Here is a 20,851-nt window from a genome sequence, read left to right on the forward strand (position 1 = left end):
TATCTCGTGAAAGAAGTCACTTGGCCTACTAGAAAAATAACTACTAAGAAACAATTATTAAAATATAAAACATAAGATTCAAGGCTGTGAGAAAAAGAAAAATATATCGAGATATCTAATTACAGATGTGTATATTTAGCTAGGTCTGAAATTATATATGCCCGAATTTTAAATGTATTGAATGATGGAAATATTTTAAATTATTAAATTATTAATCGGCTAGTTTTGATAAGAATTATTTTTGCAAGCTAAGAGATCGTGACGCGGGGTTTTCAGTGATAATGTGTACCCACTTGCATAGTTTGTATACATATAGTATGTAAAGGTTATAGAGCTTAATTAGCTTAATTTATAAACAGGGAAAGCCCCTCAATAACATATATATTTAGCTAACATAGACCTGTTATCTGTAACAGATCTATTCGCATGCACTCATAAGTTTCTCAATGTACATACAGGTATATAAGGGCTTATTTATGCCAAGTAATATTGTTACATGCCACGTGGTTTGTGAACTTGATCTCCTTGATTAGTCATCTATAAAGAATTTTCGCGACATTCTTATGGTTAATGATCCCAACGCAACTGCAATGAACATGTCCCCACATTTCTAAGACCTTAAATGAACACTTATTTAATCAAATATTCGCAACACAGTGAGAAAAATTTTCCTGGAATAACAGAGTGGCATTCATGTAATTTTCAAATTAAAGTGATTAACCGCAGGCAGCTTCGCTTGAACGTATGAAAACAGATGAATAAGAAGCACAGAGTAAGACCTAAAGTACGTCAACATCTCAATATCAAAGTTTTTGGCACAGTGCACGCTGCGGCTTTTATGCTGCTAATGTGTAAGAATCGCAGCATCATTCAAAATCCAATCAACGCCTCCTTAATGCTGCGATGTTTACCCAGGCTCACACATATATGTTTTTATATATATAGAATGTCGCTAAACACTGATTGCACAGAATTAAATTCAACTATACGACTCGCGGTCGCACACAGTACGTAGTACTCGTAGTACAGAGATACAGATACGGATACAGATACAGATACAGATACAGATACAGATACAGATACAGATACAGATACAGATACAGATACAGATACAGATACAGATACAGACAGATACAGATACAGATACAGATACAGATACAGATACAGATACAGATACAGATACAGATACAGATACAGATACAGATACAGATACAGATACAGATACAGATACAGATACAGATACAGATACAGATACAGATACAGATACAGATACAGATACAGATACAGATACAGATACAGATACAGATACAGATACAGATACAGATACAGATACAGATACAGATACAGATACAGATACAGATACAGATACAGATACAGATACAGATACAGATACAGATACAGATACAGATACAGATACAGATACAGATACAGATACAGATACAGATACAGATACAGATACAGATACAGATACAGATACAGATACAGATACAGATACAGATACAGATACAGATACAGATACAGATACAGATACAGATACAGATACAGATACAGATACAGATACAGATACAGATACAGATACAGATACAGATACAGATACAGATACAGATACAGATACAGATACAGATACAGATACAGATACAGATACAGATACAGATACAGATACAGATACAGATACAGATACAGATACAGATACAGATACAGATACAGATACAGATACAGATACAGATACAGATACAGATACAGATACAGATACAGATACAGATACAGATACAGATACAGATACAGATACAGATACAGATACAGATACAGATACAGATACAGATACAGATACAGATACAGATACAGATACAGATACAGATACAGATACAGATACAGATACAGATACAGATACAGATACAGATACAGATACAGATACAGATACAGATACAGATACAGATACAGATACAGATACAGATACAGATACAGATACAGATACAGATACAGATACAGATACAGATACAGATACAGATACAGATACAGATACAGATACAGATACAGATACAGATACAGATACAGATACAGATACAGATACAGATACAGATACAGATACAGATACAGATACAGATACAGATACAGATACAGATACAGATACAGATACAGATACAGATACAGATACAGATACAGATACAGATACAGATACAGATACAGATACAGATACAGATACAGATACAGATACAGATACAGATACAGATACAGATACAGATACAGATACAGATACAGATACAGATACAGATACAGATACAGATACAGATACAGATACAGATACAGATACAGATACAGATACAGATACAGATACAGATACAGATACAGATACAGATACAGATACAGATACAGATACAGATACAGATACAGATACAGATACAGATACAGATACAGATACAGATACAGATACAGATACAGATACAGATACAGATACAGATACAGATACAGATACAGATACAGATACAGATACAGATACAGATACAGATACAGATACAGATACAGATACAGATACAGATACAGATACAGATACAGATACAGATACAGATACAGATACAGATACAGATACAGATACAGATACAGATACAGATACAGATACAGATACAGATACAGATACAGATACAGATACAGATACAGATACAGATACAGATAAGATACAGATACAGATACAGATACAGATACAGATACAGATACAGATACAGATACAGATACAGATACAGATACAGATACAGATACAGATACAGATACAGATACAGATACAGATACAGATACAGATACAGATACAGATACAGATACAGATACAGATACAGATACAGATACAGATACAGATACAGATACAGATACAGATACAGATACAGATACAGATACAGATACAGATACAGATACAGATACAGATACAGATACAGATACAGATACAGATACAGATACAGATACAGATACATATACAGATACAGATACAGATAGTAATCTACTGACACCAACTCAATTGAATGGGCCGTCAATCCTCGGCCGAGTTGAACGTGCTTATCTGACATTCTGTTTACGCTTCCATCAGCTCTTTCAGCGGATCTGCGTCCACATAGTCCACATACGCGTCTGTATAATACCTTCAATATATGTGGCACATTGCTTCTGCATAGTTTTTTTTATTATTTTATCACACGACAGCCCACAAAACGGCGCCGTGTGTGTGCGTGCGTGTGTATTTTTACTGTTTGAAATAAATTGTATATAATTTTTATTAAAATTTCCGCTTAAACATTTCCCAGTGGTTGTGTGTGCGCCTGTGTGTGTCTCTTTGGTTCGTCAGCTCTTTCTCTATGCTAGTCAATTTTATAAATTCTTAAGCAAATTTTTCACACCGATTTGTTCAATTTTTTATTTCTAGAACATTTTTAGTTCCCGACATTTAAAAAATTTAATTATATTCGTACTATGCGTTATTTTTGGATGTGAGCTTTGAGAAATTATTGCGATAGTTCCAAAGTATTTGCTTTAATGTTAGTTTTTATAATGAGTGAAGGTCTTCGGATTAGCTGAATTAGTTTTTCTTCTTTGGCTTGGTGGGATGCATTTGTTTATCAAGTTTAATGTTAATGGTAATAAATGGTATATTTTCAATAAAAATCAAATATAATTTATATCTAATTATTAATTATATAATTCCAGTGCTATAATTTTAATTCTGTATGTTCAGTGCACAGATCCTAACTACTTAAACTATCTTCCTCTCTGGCTGCCGAAACCTTCACATAAGTTGAACCGCTCCTGTTTGTTGTGCTGCATGTGAAGGTGCTGTGCTCTAGATAATTCTCAAAATTCAGTTTCAAAGGGTAAAAACACACGCGCATTTATACAAAAGGTGAATATATGTATTTCAATTACAAAGTATATATATTATATACTCTCATACATGACTATATGTTGTATAGTTCTAGAGAATCTATAAACATTTATGGTTGCTGCTACGTCTAACAATTCACTTGAAACGCCTAAAAAGGTACGCACACACACACACAAACACATACATATACACATGACACCGTTAATCGGTGTGAGAGCAAATAAAATCTGTGCGCAGGCGCTGAAGAAAGTGGCGAGCTGGCGATTAATGAACGAAAATGCGACCTTCAGACTCGAGAGTAAGGCACAGCAACAACAACAAGAGCAGCAGCAGCGAGCACCTGTGTATGAAAAAAACAGGTATAAGAAAATGAGTTTTCCCAAAAAATCATAAACCGGCGCAAACCGGTGCGCAACTGCAACAGCCGAGCCAAAGAGAGCCAAGGAGCAAGAGCGTGATCTAGAGAGAGCGACAGAGAGAGAGAGAAAGCAGTTATTAAATGTGCAACAGGTGAGCAGCAGCAAAGCTGAGCGCGAGAGAGCGTTAACAGCTGTGACTGGTCGAGTGCTCTCTCTCTCTCTCTCTCTCTCTCTCGCTCTTGCTGTCTGACTGTCTCTCGCACGCCTGGCCCAAAAAAGATGAAGCTGAGGCTCAGTCCGAGTCGGCGACACGAGACAACGGTTCAGTTTTGGTTTTCAGTCCGCGAGACGGTCTCAAAGCCAACGGTCGCCCCAGTCGTTCCGTCGCATCGTCGCAGTTCGAAACGTCACAATTTCGAATTACTTTAACGGTCAACCAAGTGCGAATGAAAATATATTTTCTATAAAAATGACGGACAAGGTAGCGCGTGTGCTTGGTGCTCAATAAAAAATAAAATAATATTTAAATCGATAGTATATATAGTTGCATAGATTATTATTATCATATGCGCAACACGACACGAGGAGTGCAATTCAATTATTTTCCACAGAGAGAATCAAAGGCTTACGGCAATTCGCAATCGAATAACTTTCAGTATATCTACAAAACATTTTTGGAAAAACCATCTTTTGGATACAATACGAACGAATATTACAACAACGACAAGGTAAGCTGCAGTGTCGAATACATGGAATTTTCTTTTTCTGTAAAGTTGCGGAAAATGCGTAAATGCATTTTCTAGAGGGTTGTGTTTTAATTTTTTCCTCTCGGTGGTTGAATATTTGTTTATTGCGTTTCGGAATTTATTGGCTCAGGCAACTTGTGCGTAGTATCCACCGTCCCAAATGAAGGACAATGGATTTAATGTGATGAAAACACAAAGGAAACACCTGAGGAGTGTACATTCCTTTATATTTCCGAAGTCGGAGCTTTAAAGATACTTATATTATAAGTTAGTTCAAAAGTTAAAAAATACAAATATTTTTAGATAAAAAATTTGGTTGCTTTTAATGTGATAAATTAAAGGGTTTTTTTGGGTGCTTCTTTCTAGATTTTTTTTTTATGAGCATCAGCGAAATATTTTGTTTATAATATAACCACAAGTTATGCTCGAAACTTAAGTAATTTACAAAGCGTATTTCGCAATTTTATGGCCAATTTAAGCGGCAATTTTATTCAATTATTTCTAAATTGTGGATTGCGTTTTTCGACAATCCACAGTTTAAGTCAAGTGGCTGCAAAGATTTCAACTGATTGTGGTTTTTATCAAGCAATAATTAAATCATATAAAAATTGTCGAAGCTAAAGCTAAAGCTGTGGCGTTCTTAAATGCATTTTTCGCACCTTAACGAATTATTAATAACGAATGAGTGACAGCCTAGACGAGTAAATACGAAATGTAATTAAACTCCATGCAAGCGGCTGGGCTGGAGTCTAAGTGGAGCAAGAGCAGCTCTTACAGGCGTTTCTCTTGATACTCAAAACTTTGACAGTTAAATGAATGGCAATTAAATTGGAGCACAGCTACAATTACCAGAGCTGGGGCCATTTGAGCATTGCCAGAGCACAACACCTGAGACCGAGACTCAAAGCCAAACAAATTGGCAATCAAAAAAAATAAAAAAATGAAGCGGAAAGAGTCAAGAGAGCAACAGTCCAAATATCAATAGCAAACATTGGCCAATAGTCCAAAATCACAAACAACAACAATTTTCATAAGTTTGCATTTTGAACATACGACCCGAAATGATTACATAAAGTTGGAGCCGCCATCTATCCCTCACGCCGCCCCGCCCCGCCCCGCTCCGCATCGAAATCCGTTATCGGGGTCCACCTGTGGACGTCATTAACTGCACACACATACGCGAAACGTGTCTACATTCGTTATGATCCGGTTTGTCTCTTTGCTGGCGGACTATGTAATGTGAAAATATTTGTAACTCCCCTCAACCTGGTACACACAATGCGCCGACATAACCCACAAGGAGTTGGCGGTCGCAGTCAAAGTTAATGAAAGTTCAAGTGAAATTGCCGAAAAAAAAAACCGGTTCGCTTAGGTCAAGTTTTAATCAATTTCGATATATGAGCAAATCCAATTATGTTCAAGGCCGAAATCGATGTGGAAATCGAAATGGAAAGGCCAACTGTACGCTAAGATAACGGTTAATGCAATTCATTAAGTACAGCTGTGCACGTGTCAAGTTAGTCAAGCTTAATATTATTTGCTAATTGTTTTAAATTAGCTTTGGTATATTCAAATCTTTGCTGGAATACGATTCTTCCATGGGGTTATTCTATATTAGGTTTGGTAGGAATTAGGCTTGGTTAGGTTAGGTTAGTTTAGGTAAGGATACCTTTTTTTTATCGACAAGAAACTTGGTTAGGTCAGATATATTCCTTAGACAAGGTTAGGTTAGCATAGCTTGGTATAGCTCAGATCAGATATCCTTATTTGCGGTTAGCTAAGCTTGTTTATGTTTCTATTAGAACAATATTTTAGCAATAACTCCTTTTTATGTTTGACAGTATTCTTCATATTTATACAACAATTTTGTATCACACCTATTGAACCAAAAACATTATATAAGAGATATTTGAGTCAGCTTTGGTGTTAAGGAATTAAATATATCATTTTGGAACTTGAAGAATATTAAAGATGATTTTGTGTAGAATGAAGAAGTAAAGAAAGTATAAAAGTCAAGCTTTTCAGAAAATAGATTTCTCTATCCACAATTAACTTTATAAGTGCTCTCAGCGATATGTGAGGCATATCAATTTATATCTGGCTAGCTTTTCGCCCAAGTAACATTATTACAAGCACACACAACTTGCACTTTCTTTAGTCTCTCAAGCTAATTAGGCTTATCACATGACTTTTACTCTTCAGTTCACTTTCCGTTGAAAATGAGCAATTATGACAGCGTTTTCCAGGCAGCATCGACTTAATATATCATCAAATTGACAGACCAATAATAATAATACAAAAAAAGTAGAAAAAAAATCACATATACAAATGCTAAAAAAAGTTAAAGAAAGAAAGAAAGAAAACAAACCGAAACCAAAGCCGCAGCCAAAGCAGAAACCGTCGAGAAATGTGGTAGAAAAAAAAAGAAAGTGCAATGCTGATCGTCTACTACGTGCATGTTACTCGACAACATATATGTATAATATGTAGTATACATATAATAGCTGGAGAGTTAACGGCACTTTAGACAACTCTACAATGAAAGATTTTCTGGTACAGCGCGGAGGGCAGCCCCACAACATTCGAGCCGTCTCGCTGGCCACTTTTCCTTTCAAGAGATTGCACATGAGATGCCCCATCGATTGCCTTTGGAACCACTTGAGGCGCACTTGGAGCCACTTGGTTGCCTAAAGGTGTTTTGCTTTATTCAACACCCTGATGGGCTTGTCAGTGTGCTGAGTGTCATTAGTTGTGGGTCACTTGGCAGTGGAACTGGAACTACGCTTGGACTCTACGCTAATTTTGTTATGTTAAACGTTTAGGCAAACATTTCAGCTGGCTATTTGCTTAGCAGTTTCTGTTAATTTCTATGTTAATGCCTATGTTAATGTTAATGTTTCAATGGCAATTTGTTAAATTTCGGAAATTATTAAACACTCAAGTCGCGTGCCGAAAGTTGTTAATTGCCAGCTGTGAATGGCAATCATTCTCCTTCAGTGACGTCTTCAGCTAGAGTTTTTTCTATTTAACTGAAACCTGTTTTTAAAATTTTTTCAAATGCTACCTGAGAATGCTGTGAAAATGCCGAGAGCTCGTCTCTAGGGTGGAATTCTTAAAAGGCTCGGTCAAGAATCGAAATCAATTAAGTGGCTACGTGAACTACCTGCTGTGAACCGTGGCCTGCGATTGATGTGATCTGCTGAAGGCAACTGTACTAATTCTTAAGAATCGTTGGGAATTGATTGAACACGATGAAGTTATTTGTAATCGTGACGGATAGAGTAACCTGAGCTCTTCAAATCGATTCGGGACAAGCGTAAAGCAATTAGAGGGACGGGGTTGGAAAAATAAAAACGATGAAAGGAACCAAGAGCCCCGATTGACAAACTGACCGGCCTAAACAAAAATGATAAAGCTTTTTATAAGAAATACATTTAAATCAAAAGTTACATTAGGCGAGGTTAGGTTGAGGCTAGATTGCAATTACCAGAATCTGATTCTAATTGTTTATAAGCCCACTTGATATGTTCAGAGATATTATCAGAGTTGCCAAACTCTGATTCTAATCACTTACAAACCGTAAGTATTTAGATATTGCTCTGCTTTTGAAGGATAGATTCGAGTGAAAGTAGTTCTTCTTTCTTAAAATCTCTCTCCTTTTAGGGCAATAGAGTTTCAATGTCAATGCAAAAGATTATGTTTGGGCAAGAACATACATTGAACGTATATAGAATATATGTATATAAATGAAAGCCAGCACCAAAAGGAAAAGTAGTCGATGATTTATATATTTATTTATAAACCATGTTTACTCAAAAAAAGACACCACAAATGTTAAACATTCTACAAATTCCAAGTAATTCAATAATAAAGTAGCTAAATCACGATTGGATTACTTTGATATCAACAAGTTGCAATCAGCGGAAATGTTCGAATGTTGTTAAATTAATCGTTGAAGTTCGTTTTAAGCTGCATTTTACGATCCAATCAGTTCAGTTTAGGGTATTCGACTGCTCCACTGACCCAAAGACTCAAAATCAAATTCGAAAAAAAGGAAAATAAATAAAATAGGTGTCTTATAAAACCGTTTTAAAGCCAGCCAACAAATAGTTAATTAATGCAAAGGCAAACAAATCAAAAATCGAGCATAAAAAGATGCCTTATTTAAATTGAAAGCAGCTGCAGAGAGCGAACTTGGCTAAGTGTGTGTGTGAGAGTGTTAGTGTGTGCGTGTGTGAACTGGTGTGTGTGTGTGTGTGACCCAGTTCCAGGTTGTTGTGGCCGCGCATGCGTCAGCCAGCAATTCGGCTTTAAGGTTGAAGTCGCAGAAAAAGTAGAAAGTGAATTCGATTTTTTTTTCTTTAAATTTTTTTGACTTTTGGTTACGGCTGCGGTCAGTGACAGAACCTGGCCAGGTGCCGGGCGGGCCAATAACAGTTTTTGTCAAGTGTTTTGTAGGTGCTCAATGTTGATTTGTCAGCCTCGAAGCAAGACTAATTAAAATTCATTGCAAACATTTGTGTGGCAACAATTGTAAGAAATACGAAAAGGTTGTTTGCCCGTTGCCAAAAACAATATATATATATATATATGTATACATTTTTATATACTTATCCATATCTACTTGCCAACTACATATAAATAAATCAGCTTTGGAGTTGACAATCACAATAAAACAAATTATAAAAATATTTGTGTGTTTGTCTTTTAGGCCGGGACACGCCCACGTGCTAAGGTCTTGTGTTCTACTTCAATGACTTGACCCAAATTCGTAGCCAGCCGCAAGGCAAAATATCAAATCAGTTTTTGACTAAAGTATACATGTTTTTTTGGCTATTTCGCATTAGCAAAATATATATTTTTAATTTGTATTAATTAATATGAATTTTGTAATTTGTTGCTATTTATGCTTTGCGCGTCGTTTTGTTAACAACAACAAAACACAAAGTGAAAGTTGTTGATTTTATGATTTTGGCAAATGGAAAATATGTTGAATTAAGTATTTTGTTTTTTTTTTTTGTGGTTTCAGCAATCGATTTGCTGTGCATAAATCAATTATATAAATTGTTTAAGAAGCAAGAAAATAAAAAGAAATGAGGCTGCGCATACAAATTAAAAAGGCGTGCAATTTGCGGTGGGTAAACCGGGCTTATGTAATCCATGTAATGCAACAAATTGATGATAAATTGCAGATAAACAACAACAAAAAACCCAACAACAACAAGCAGTTGACGAGCACGCGTGTGTATATGCAGTTCAGCAGGTGCTGCTGGAAAAGTCCAGCTTTTACTGCATTTTTTAAAAATTAACCAGCTCTTGTTTAAACAACATTTTATGCATTTTGTGCATGCAAGAATTTGTCAGGTTGCATTTTAATAATCCACCAAATTAATTATCTCCAACATATGAGATTTGGAGTCTTAATAAAAAACTTTTAATTGTATTTGCTTACCTTATGGCTTTTTAGATAGCATGGCACTTTTCCCATAATTGGAATAATACTTGACACATGTGTACATTCATCAAATTTCCGGGTACATAATCTGCCTGTACTCATAAATCTACTTGCACTTCTTAGTTAACTCTCTCAAGAGTATTCGATTTGACTTCTCAATTCATTCTTGTGCTTCATTCTTAAACGTTTGGACGTGATATATTAAGCAAATACTAGTTACTCTATCTTTCTTAAGACTTTTATATAGCTTAAGAATGTAAAGATTTAAATATTAAATAAAATAGCTTCATTTCAGCTTTTTTAAATATAAAAGCGTCATCTCAGATTCTGTTTATTCATACTCAGTTTAAGATACTTGGCGAAGCACTTGTCATATTCCAAACAAAAAATTAAATCGAAATATGTTGTATATCTGAGCACTTAACAAGAAAATGATATTAACAAATCATATTTCGATTTGAGCTGAAAGACCCGGAAAAAAAATAATAAAAGAAACGGCACAAAGTAAAAAGTTGACACATCGAAAATGCGAATATATGAAAACATTCTTTCAAAGAAATCAATATGCATAAAAGACAGCAGCAGCAGCAACAACAACAAAAATAACAACAATAAATACACACACACACACTCGCACACTTCAGCAATACGCACAACCATAAACAATAAAACGTTAAATTGCTTTAGCGCTGACCAAAATCGAAATCAAAATAAAAACAAAAACAAAATACGCAAACGCAAACAAAAGACTTAAGCGACAAACTCTTTTAGGGCACACAACTTTCTCAGCGCTTGAAAGAATTTCGAATTGTGCCGCATAGAAAAATACGCAAGAAATGTGTAAATATTTGCATTCTGTAAAAGATATTTATAAAAACTTGTTTAAGAATGGATTTTTACTTTTTATTATTGCTATTAATCAAAAACGCGTCATCTGCTTTTTGACCCAGTTAACCAAATGCGAGAAGACGCGCAAATTATGCAGAAATCACATTTGACGGTCTATCTATTTAAATACGTCTTTATATAGTTGTGTTTATACATATTTGCACAGTTTTATTTTTGGTTTTTGGTTTTCTTGGCACGCATTTATGCTAGGGAGCGCGCGGGAAATTCTCAAGGTGTTGCTAGCCGAACGTGTTGAGCTGTTGTTGACGCGGCGCTCTACAAATGGAAAAACTTAAATCAAATGGAGTGTGCGCGTGTGTGTGTGTGTGTGTGTGTGTGTGTTGTGGCGTCAATTTCATAAGTTTTCAAATCGTTTTAGTCACAGCAACTATAACATTAACAGATGACATGATAACGCATTTATTTTGACATTTAATGTCAAGTGGCCAGCTGATTATGAAAACTCAAAACTGAAGTTGAAGCTTGAGCCATGCTCATTAATGAATTTTGAGCCCCTTGGGATGCTGTTGTTATGCGATTATGTTGTACAATATCTATTTTTGTATCACTTTTTGCATAATGTTGGCTTTTGGAAAAAAGTATTTTTAGACGTTGCAACTAATGACTGTGCAATAGCCCAAGCCACATATTTTGCGACTTAAAGAGAAAACTATTTTAGGCAATTTTATCACATTCTAAAAATAGCCAAGTCGGGGAAATCAGAATATTGCGTCGTAATGAAAGCGAAATTGTGGCCAGTGAAAGCAGGATTATCAAAATGCGAGTGCACTCAAACGATGAAATGATAAGCATAATTAAGATGGACAGAGAGAAACTCTCTGCTAAGTAGACACACGCTAAAATATTTGCTGCAAATGCAATGACAACTCATAAATGAAATGTGGCTGTGCACAGAAAAATCGCATGTGATTTTAATTAGTACACTTATGAAAATAATTCAAAGAAAACGTTTTGGAAACATAGCCAAAGGCACCTCTTTAAATAACTAATGAATGTAATTAAATATATCAGAAGTCTTCCAGAGCCATTTTTTTATTTTGAGCACAGGCTTTAAACTAACAACTAAATGGATTTCTATAGATTATGCATTTTATATCATGTTGCATTTTTCATAGTCAATTCATTAATTTTAATAAATATACATTCCTTAATTTTGGTTGATGCACCCCGCTTACCGCTTGCCTCATTTAATTGATGCACTTCAATCATGCCTCGCAGCTCGGAGCTCTAGAGATTTCCCTTAAATAAGTGGCAAACATTGCTAATATATAGCATTATTTAATTGCTCATGCATGCAAGAACAATAAATTCGCCCTGGTAATCAAGTTTCTATATTGTTATGGCAACAGGGAACCGTGAAAAAAAGGTTCTTATATAGAAAACTATTTATCTTATAAAGATATCTTGAACAAACGCCTTATTTAGATGCAAAGAAATCTATCAACATCGGACCACTATATAATAAAGTTGCCATATTTAACATTTTATAATATACAAAATAATAACTTAAGTTCAGGCGCAACTTAAGATTTTTCTTTAAATTATTTCTGAGCAGGATTAACGTGAAACTTCTTTAAGATCAGAACTATTTAACAGATAGCTTCTAAATAATTATTTAGTCAATATAAAAATGAAGCTGTCGAGTAGTAAAAGCTGTTAAAAACGTGTCTACTATTTGCATAACTTTTTAACTGTTATTCTGCGAATGCATGTATTATGCCAGCAGAGACAACTTGGACTTGAGGTGCTTTGGCCCTGCTTTGAACTGTGCACACAAGTGTTGGGTGGGGACAGCTACAAAAAAAAAAAAAATACTCATTTGTTGGCCTTTTAACACAAATATAAATATTGTGGAGCGCACTCAAGTCGTTGGCGACTGTTGCCACAATACTCCTTGTATGTTTGGCGCCCAACTTGTTTATTAAATCACTTTGACATAATGAACCGTTATGCCAACAATGAAAAAAACGCTACCAAAGTCTTCACAACAATAAACTTAACAACGGCAGCGGTCCAGTCCAGAGAGCTGTAACCTTGACTGAAGCAAATCCAAAAAGCCGAGACTCGAGTGCCTGGCTATGGGCGTTCATGTTGTAATGTCTGTGTTGTTACAATTTTGGTAAAAGTGCAGCGTCAGTTGTCGTTGAACCCGTAAAAAAATAGAAAGTTACTTAGTGTATATTGATACAGATACCGATGCAGATGCAGCTGCAGATACAGATACTCGTGCTGCCATAGATACAGATACATTTGCCACCTTCCATGCTTAGCTGGCTGCAAACTCATTATTTTCCTATTTAGTTGCCGTTTAGCATGCAAATATCAAGTCGTAGAGTTGTTTACAGCTTAATCATTATTATTGAACGAGCATTGCAGCTAGCTGTTAACGTGCCTAAATCTAGCTGCTTAACAGTAGCTAACTTAACAGACAACTGATTATTCCCATACACACTTTAAGAATGAGATACGCGTGCTGTTATTGTAACAGATTCATATACTTCCATATTAGGATTGCTGTAAACTCATTAGCATTCAGATACTAGATACAGCTGTATAATTATTGTACATTGCAATTTGCCGTTAGCTGGTTTAACGCAGCTGCTTAACATAAGCTTACTTAACAATCATCTGATTATTCACATACACACTTTGCAGAATTAGATACTTCTAATGTTATAGTTGCATTACCTTCATGTTAAGTTTGCTGTAAACTAATTTCATTTTTGCTTAGCTTGCGTTTCTCACCCAATACCAAGTCATTACCAGTACATTAAAAACTGTTAACTGGCTTAACAGTCAACTGTTATTCATATACACATTCTACATTCTACAGCTGTAGCTTAACAGTCTCTGTGCTGTTTCGTATTTTGTCTAATGTATTGTGGATGCTTGTGTCTTCCTTCTTATTGTTATTGTTATTGTTTGTGTATTCTTCTTTTTTTGTCATTAGGCTCTGTCTTGGGCAATTATAATGCTAATGTTTCTATTCATGTGGAGTACATAAAAGCATTTTGTTTAACGAAATTCATTAAGCGATGTGCCCATGCCACATTCTGTGTTTGGCATGAGTAATTGCTTAAACAAATTGCGCAGCAATGTGTTTTCAGAAAAGTTTTTAAATTATGTTTTGCGGTTGAATGAAAAGAATATTTGACATTTTTAAGAATCACCTGTGCATGTATTTTCAGCAACCACATATTAACAGAACGATAATTTATGCATTTTTAAATGCTTAACCAAATTAAAAAGCCTTTCCTATTTTATTTAAAGTTGAAAAAAATAGAGGCAAAAAATTTGTTGCCGCCCCCGGGTGGACTCGAACCACCAACCTTTCGGTTAACAGCCGAACGCGCTAACCGATTGCGCCACGGAGGCTGTTGAGTGGTTCGTGTCTAATCTAACTTTCATACAAAGTGAGAGAATTTCTTATTAAAATTTTGACATTAGCATTCTGTGTTTTTTTTTTTGCTAGGTCCAAGTACATAAAAATTCACCCGGCAAACATGGCCTCCGTGGCGCAATCGGTTAGCGCGTTCGGCTGTTAACCGAAAGGTTGGTGGTTCGAGTCCACCCGGGGGCGACTCAACTTTTTATTTTTTTTTTCATTGTAAATGTTTTACACTTCAGGGTTTAAGTTAATTTTTCTTTGAACGCTTTTCGTATTTCATTTTCTTTGTAAACAAAAACCAAATTTGTGCTGCCGCAGCTAATGATAAATAAGTAAGTATATTTATGTTGTTTATTATAGCCCTGTACTTGACTTCTATAATCATGTTAATGTGCATTATTAGTTTATTTTTGTGTAGTAATTTATTTTATTGTTGTGTTTTGTTAGATGAACAAGGGCATTTATTTTTTTTCCTCTTAAATTCATTCAGACATCTAAAAACAATGCGTGTGTTAAGTTTAAGTTGAAGGTGTCGATGAACAAAGCCGAATAGACACGGTAGCACTAATACAAATGTGTCTACCAACCTATAAACAAACAGAGACAAACCTTTTATGTGTGTACGTGCATATATAGCCTATAATAGCACTCCAATCTACCTTTGCCTTATGTCTTTCACCTTCACTAGACAGCACACATTGGAGTACGACTTGCACGCAATTGAAGCTGAGCTTTTAATGCGTTCACCTTAAAATAGATCTTGAATTGTAGTTGTTCATTTGTTCGTAACTCAACAAAAGCTAAACGCAGCTATATATTCAAAGCAATTTCCTCAAGCTAAGGCTGGGGAATCACTTATTAAGATACATAGCTTTATGATGTCTAATATAATTTTCTTTTTATCTTGCAGATGACTTGCGGCATATCGTGTGTCGACAAGACACTAAACAAATCGTTTTATCATCTGGGCATTTGCATAGCCAAACATCCGGGCTATTTTGTGATCATACCCGTGATGATAACGCTGCTCTGCATGACGGGGTAAGTTTTAAAGAAAATAAAAGGAAAAGTAAAATCTATTTTGTTTTTATAGTTTTAATTATATTTGATTTTATATTATGTCTCCTTGCTTTTTTATTATGCAGCTATCAGCAATTAAAGTACCAAATCGATCCCGAATATCTGTTTTCACCCATTAACGGCGAGGGTAAGGCCGAGCGTGCGCTTGTTGAGCAATATTTTAAAGTGAATTATACGCACCGCTTCAATGTGGGACGCATTACGAGGCCTGGTAAGTTGGAACCAAAATAACAACAACAACTTGTTTGTCTATATGCATGGGAGGGGCAACTAAAATTGTTGGCCATAATGGCAAACATTGGGCAAGTGAAATGGCTCGACGACACCCATTTAGTCATCCAATTAAAAATTGCAACACGACGACGACGCGTTGTCTCAGTTTCGGTTGCCCGAAATACACACGTTTCTCGCTAATATTACCCAGAAAGCAGTTTGCTTCTAACATTTGTTTCGCGCGCGCTGACTTTTTGAGTTCAAGACCTACCCTTTAAGAAAATCAGCGCTTAGAGATGAAATGTGTGGGCACCGTTTTATTAGGGTCTTGAACCGCGGCAGCGTTTCTACACGCTATTAACTACGCTAAATGGTTTATTAGCCTAGCCAGAGCCAACAACAATGGCCAACAAATGATGCAAAATTTGCCAAATGACATTGTGCCAGATAAGAAAACAAAAACAAAACACTTGAGACAGTTGCAGTTAAATGTAAACACAATAAACTTGAAGATGTTTCCAAATCAAGACAATTTATTATTCATGGCAATTGAAAAATTAACTACATTTATTTCATTGTCTAGACTGCGTTCATTGTTTGTAACAAACACAAATAATCTACATATTTATCGCATAAACTAAAACAAAAATAATTGTTTAGTCAATCATTTAGAAATTACATTCTCTTATAAATTGACTCAATATTAAATTCCACATACTTGTTAGCACTTTTTAAGAAATTAATACGCAAAAACCCTGTTCATTTCTATGAACTTATTATAAAATTTAAGAAAAGAAAAAGAAAAATAAACAGACGGTTAGAAAAAAGTACTTCCCATACCGGGAATCGAACCCGGGCCTTCTGGGTGAAAGCCAGATATCCTAGCCACTAGACCATATGGGAGGCTTGGTGAACCTGGGCAAAATGAACAAATTTCAGACATTGCTCAAATATGATAGGGCAAAACATTTTAAAGAGCTATAAATCTATAGGCTAAAAATAAATTTGAAATTCTAATTATACTTAGAACACCCGTAAAAATTTAGACAAAGGTAACACCTGCTCTAGTTAATAAATATTGGGTTTGGCAATTGGTTTAGCTTTTAAATCCGATTTCTGTGAATCATTAGTGTCTCATAAGTATTCGTAGTAAAAAACATTAAAAAAACCTCATTAGTGGAATACAAAAGCCCAGCGCCCACACAAAAGCTGTTGGCGCACAAAGCGGGTCAACAATAAACGGGTAGTAAGTGTTCAGTTTGGTAAAAGTTATTTTGCAAAATATTAATTCGAAAAAAAATGGTTGCACAAATTGAAAAACGTGTGCACTATGCGAAATCGAAACATTAAAAGAAACACAAACGACGTAAAAGTAAACAAACAAAAAAAATCATCAAAAATAATGAGCACACAGCCAAGATTGCCGCTAATATTATAGCGCTGGACTATAAAATTAAAATTAAAGTGAGAGAGAGAGAGAGAGAGAGAGAGAGAGAGATACGAAACTATTAAAAAGCTACGCGCAGATTAGCAAATGATTCTTGCGAAATCTGCTGGCCGCATTCTGTGTAGAGCTGCACTCGATGTGCAACGAGGTCTTAAGTATTGAGCGCTCATATGAGTGGTAGATTTTTTTGCCAGAGTTCGACTTAACCACTCAATCACGCATTCATTTAAAAGTTGTGTGTGTGTGTGTGCGTGTGTGCTTGTGTGCGTGTGTGCTTGTGTGCGTGTGCGTAGCATCATTGAACTTTGGTTTTGACAATCACAAATGCAGAAGAAGATGCACACAACAAGTCGAGCGAGTTGCTGCGGCCAGTCACAAGAGCTGCAGCATTAGCCCCAGTAAAAGCAGCAGCAACAACAGCAGTAAGCTGTTGCATTTGAAGCTAACTGTTTATGGGCATTATCTAGACCGCATTTAGACGGTTACGACCAGTTAGCTGCGCTTCGCTTGACTTGCACTTTTGGCCGTAGCAAATGTGTGTATTCCCAGACACGGAGGCGATTTCAAATGCTTAAAACCCAAACGGAGACCAATGCAAGCGCGCACGCTTGCCATGTTGCATGTGCCATGTGGCAAATAAATTGTGTAGCACTAGTGCAACCAACTTTCGCCCGTCTCGTGAAACTAAGTATATTATTTTTATGTAGCGCAACTAAAAGTTGCTTCCATTTTTCTTCAATTTTTCGTTTCTTTGTTTTTTTTTGCATTTTGGTTAAATGTTATATAAATTGATTGGCTCTATAAACATTTCCAAGGCGAATGCATAAAATCATAAATAACACGCTGAACTGTCTGCTCTGCTTTGTCGCCGCTCAACTGGCGCTCGGTCGTCGGTTGCAAGCATCTCCCATATTGTCTAGTGGTTAGGATATCCGGCTCTCACCCGGAAGGCCCGGGTTCAATTCCCGGTATGGGAAAACAATTAAATTGTGTCATACTTTTTTTTTTAATTTTTATTTGCATTTTGTTTGAAGACTGTCATGAATATTTGACAATGAATTGCTAGGAAACATAAGATATGTGTAATTAATGCATTGAAAATAAACTGAAATAGTGCGACTCATAGGAGCGAGGATAAATAAATATGAGTCTTTCAGATTTTATATAGCTTGCTATTATTATAATAAATAAGGTCAATCGAACAGAGATAATTTACAATCTTTTTCCTGCATAAAGAGAGGTTTTAAGGAGCCCAATTTCCTGTGTCAGATTTGAGAGGCTTGTAAAAATGTTGTTGCTCAGCTTATGGTAGGATGTATTGACTAGACATTGCATGCAAGAAATTATCTTTTACTGATTGTGTATTGTAAACATATATCTTTTTTAACTGGTTATCCTATATCTAGTATCTGTGGCATCTTTATAAATCATTATTTTGTTCGAATTAAGAAAGATATGTATGTAATAATAATTGGGTACATTTTTTGCGGCACAACTATCAGATATATAGCTTTTGAAGTATTTTATAGAAAGTATTTTAAAGAAATAAATATTTATGAACGTTAAAGCTTGTATTTCATAAAATTCATTTAAACTCAGAACATATTACGCTATTTTGAAATGCAACTGAAATAACAGCAGCAATCTGTGTTGAAGCCACGTGTCTCTATATTCATATGATCATTTATAGCTATTATTAAGGCAATATGCAAGGTGTGGTTATGAAATATTGATACAATTTTTACAAGTTCATTGATAAAAAAGGCGATCGGAATGATTGGTACGTTCCGCCCAGAGGTCAGGCAAGCCTATTTCTTTATAGTAGCCATACGGACATATATATATTGATAAACAGATAAATATCTCTATCTTGCAATTTAGTACTACAATTAACGCAACGTGCAAAGTTTGGTTATGTGAAAATTTTCTTAAATTTCGTAGAAGTTCATTGACAAAAAGGCGATCGGAACGTGTGGACTGGCACGTTCCGTTTAGATGCCAGGCAAACACCTTTCTTAATAGTAGCTGTATAGCATTAGATATATAGCTAGAGCTGCATATATTATTCAGGTACATCTATATATATATAGTGACATATCCATAGTCGCACCCACCCTTTAACATAACTTAGCACATAAGCATAAGCACAATTATAAACATTTCTAATATTGTAAACAAAGAGCCTGGTGATAACATCGACATTGGTCAAGATCAAACTGTCCCCCTTTGGTAGACATAAACAATTCACCCTAAATATCACGCCACTGTCAATGTTCCCATCAGAGTACTATCCCACGCATAATTGCTGACGCAGCTCAAACTTCACTCAATTTTGACTCAAACTCTCTCAAAGCGAAGTTTGCTAAGCGACCGCAACAGTTAGATAAATCAGTTCATATTCGGGAAGCAAATCTGAATGTACTCAACAAAAGTAGCCGTTAAGTGAAAATAATAAATTGAAATATATTTTTTTATAGTAACCTAACGTGCAAAACTTAATTGGCGCAGCCGGTAGGATACGTCGGGAAAAATTAAAGATCGCTAAAGGATAATTAATTCCCAGATCTAACGCACAATCGCGACCGAAAGTGTTGTCGGAGTGTAATAAAAATTTTCTCGAATACGTATCCGCACAAGAACCTTCGGGTCATTAGTAGCTTAATAATATTGACCCTTTGGGCAATAAAGCTACTACAGTTAATAACGACTGGCTTTGCATATCGTTTGATCCCTGCAATACGTTATTACTGAGTCTTTTTAAGACACACACACAAAAAAAAAAAAAAACATTTACACAATAATCCATCACAAACTTTAACTTAAAATAAAAGTGCAAAATCAAAGAACAATAAAGTTCAAACCTACAAACTCAAAACTATTCAAAAAAAGTGTATTACACCAAGATGACAATGGAATTATCAGAACAACACCTCAACCAGGCCCTTTCACAACTTAGACAGGTGCCAAGCTTTGACGGATCAACGGATCAACTAAACGCCTTCATTAAAAGGATAGATTACATCCTACACCTGTATCCAACCCGAGATGTTAGACAACATAGCATCTTATACGGAGCCATCGAATTGCAAGTCACAGGAGATGCTCAGAGAATATCACAAAGGACAGCAGCCAACACTTGGCAGGAGCTGAGAAACGCATTGATTGAAGAATACAAAGTGCAGACACCATTTGAAGAACTCCTTCGACGCTTATACAACACGAATTACCAAGGAAACGTCCGTAAGTTCATCGAGGAGCTCGAGAATAAATCTTTTGTTATTTTAAATAAGTTAGCACTAGAAAATATACCTAGCAATACAACCCTTTATACAAATGCTATGAATAACACAATCAAAGATGTTATTACAAAAAAATTACCAGATAGGCTTTTC

At 35.6% G+C, this 20,851-nt stretch overlaps 1 protein-coding gene and 4 non-coding genes across 7 annotated transcripts in view; 3 read left to right on the top strand and 2 right to left on the bottom strand.

Moving 5' to 3' along the window:
* Positions 1-4,521: 4,521 nt before the first annotated feature.
* The window catches only part of Ptr (patched domain-containing protein), a 28,007-nt gene continuing 11,677 nt past the window's right edge, over positions 4,522-20,851 (top strand). The window contains exons 1-4 of one of the 3 annotated variants that reach the window (XM_070209786.1): positions 4,522-4,949; positions 15,630-15,760; positions 15,865-16,010; positions 19,937-20,386. In XM_070209786.1, coding sequence (XP_070065887.1) covers positions 4,788-4,949; positions 15,630-15,760; positions 15,865-16,010; positions 19,937-19,944 — 447 coding nt within the window. In that variant the 5' untranslated portion in view covers positions 4,522-4,787 and the 3' untranslated portion in view covers positions 19,945-20,386. Of the gene's footprint in view, positions 4,950-15,629; positions 15,761-15,864; positions 16,011-19,936; positions 20,700-20,851 lie in introns of those variants that run through there. The other 2 variants (XM_002049158.4, XM_070209785.1) reach the window with 2 other exon arrangements.
* On the bottom strand, positions 14,633-14,706 carry TRNAN-GUU (transfer RNA asparagine (anticodon GUU)). Its single transcript has one exon. It is a non-coding gene; the product is annotated as a tRNA-Asn (tRNA).
* TRNAN-GUU (transfer RNA asparagine (anticodon GUU)) lies at positions 14,838-14,911 on the top strand. The gene has a single exon. It is a non-coding gene; the product is annotated as a tRNA-Asn (tRNA).
* TRNAE-UUC (transfer RNA glutamic acid (anticodon UUC)) lies at positions 16,844-16,915 on the bottom strand. Its single transcript has one exon. It is a non-coding gene; the product is annotated as a tRNA-Glu (tRNA).
* On the top strand, positions 18,365-18,436 carry TRNAE-CUC (transfer RNA glutamic acid (anticodon CUC)). The gene has a single exon. It is a non-coding gene; the product is annotated as a tRNA-Glu (tRNA).

The sequence above is a fragment of the Drosophila virilis genome, chromosome 5 (genome assembly GCF_030788295.1).
Source record: "Drosophila virilis strain 15010-1051.87 chromosome 5, Dvir_AGI_RSII-ME, whole genome shotgun sequence".
Taxonomy (NCBI): Eukaryota; Metazoa; Arthropoda; class Insecta; order Diptera; family Drosophilidae; genus Drosophila; species Drosophila virilis.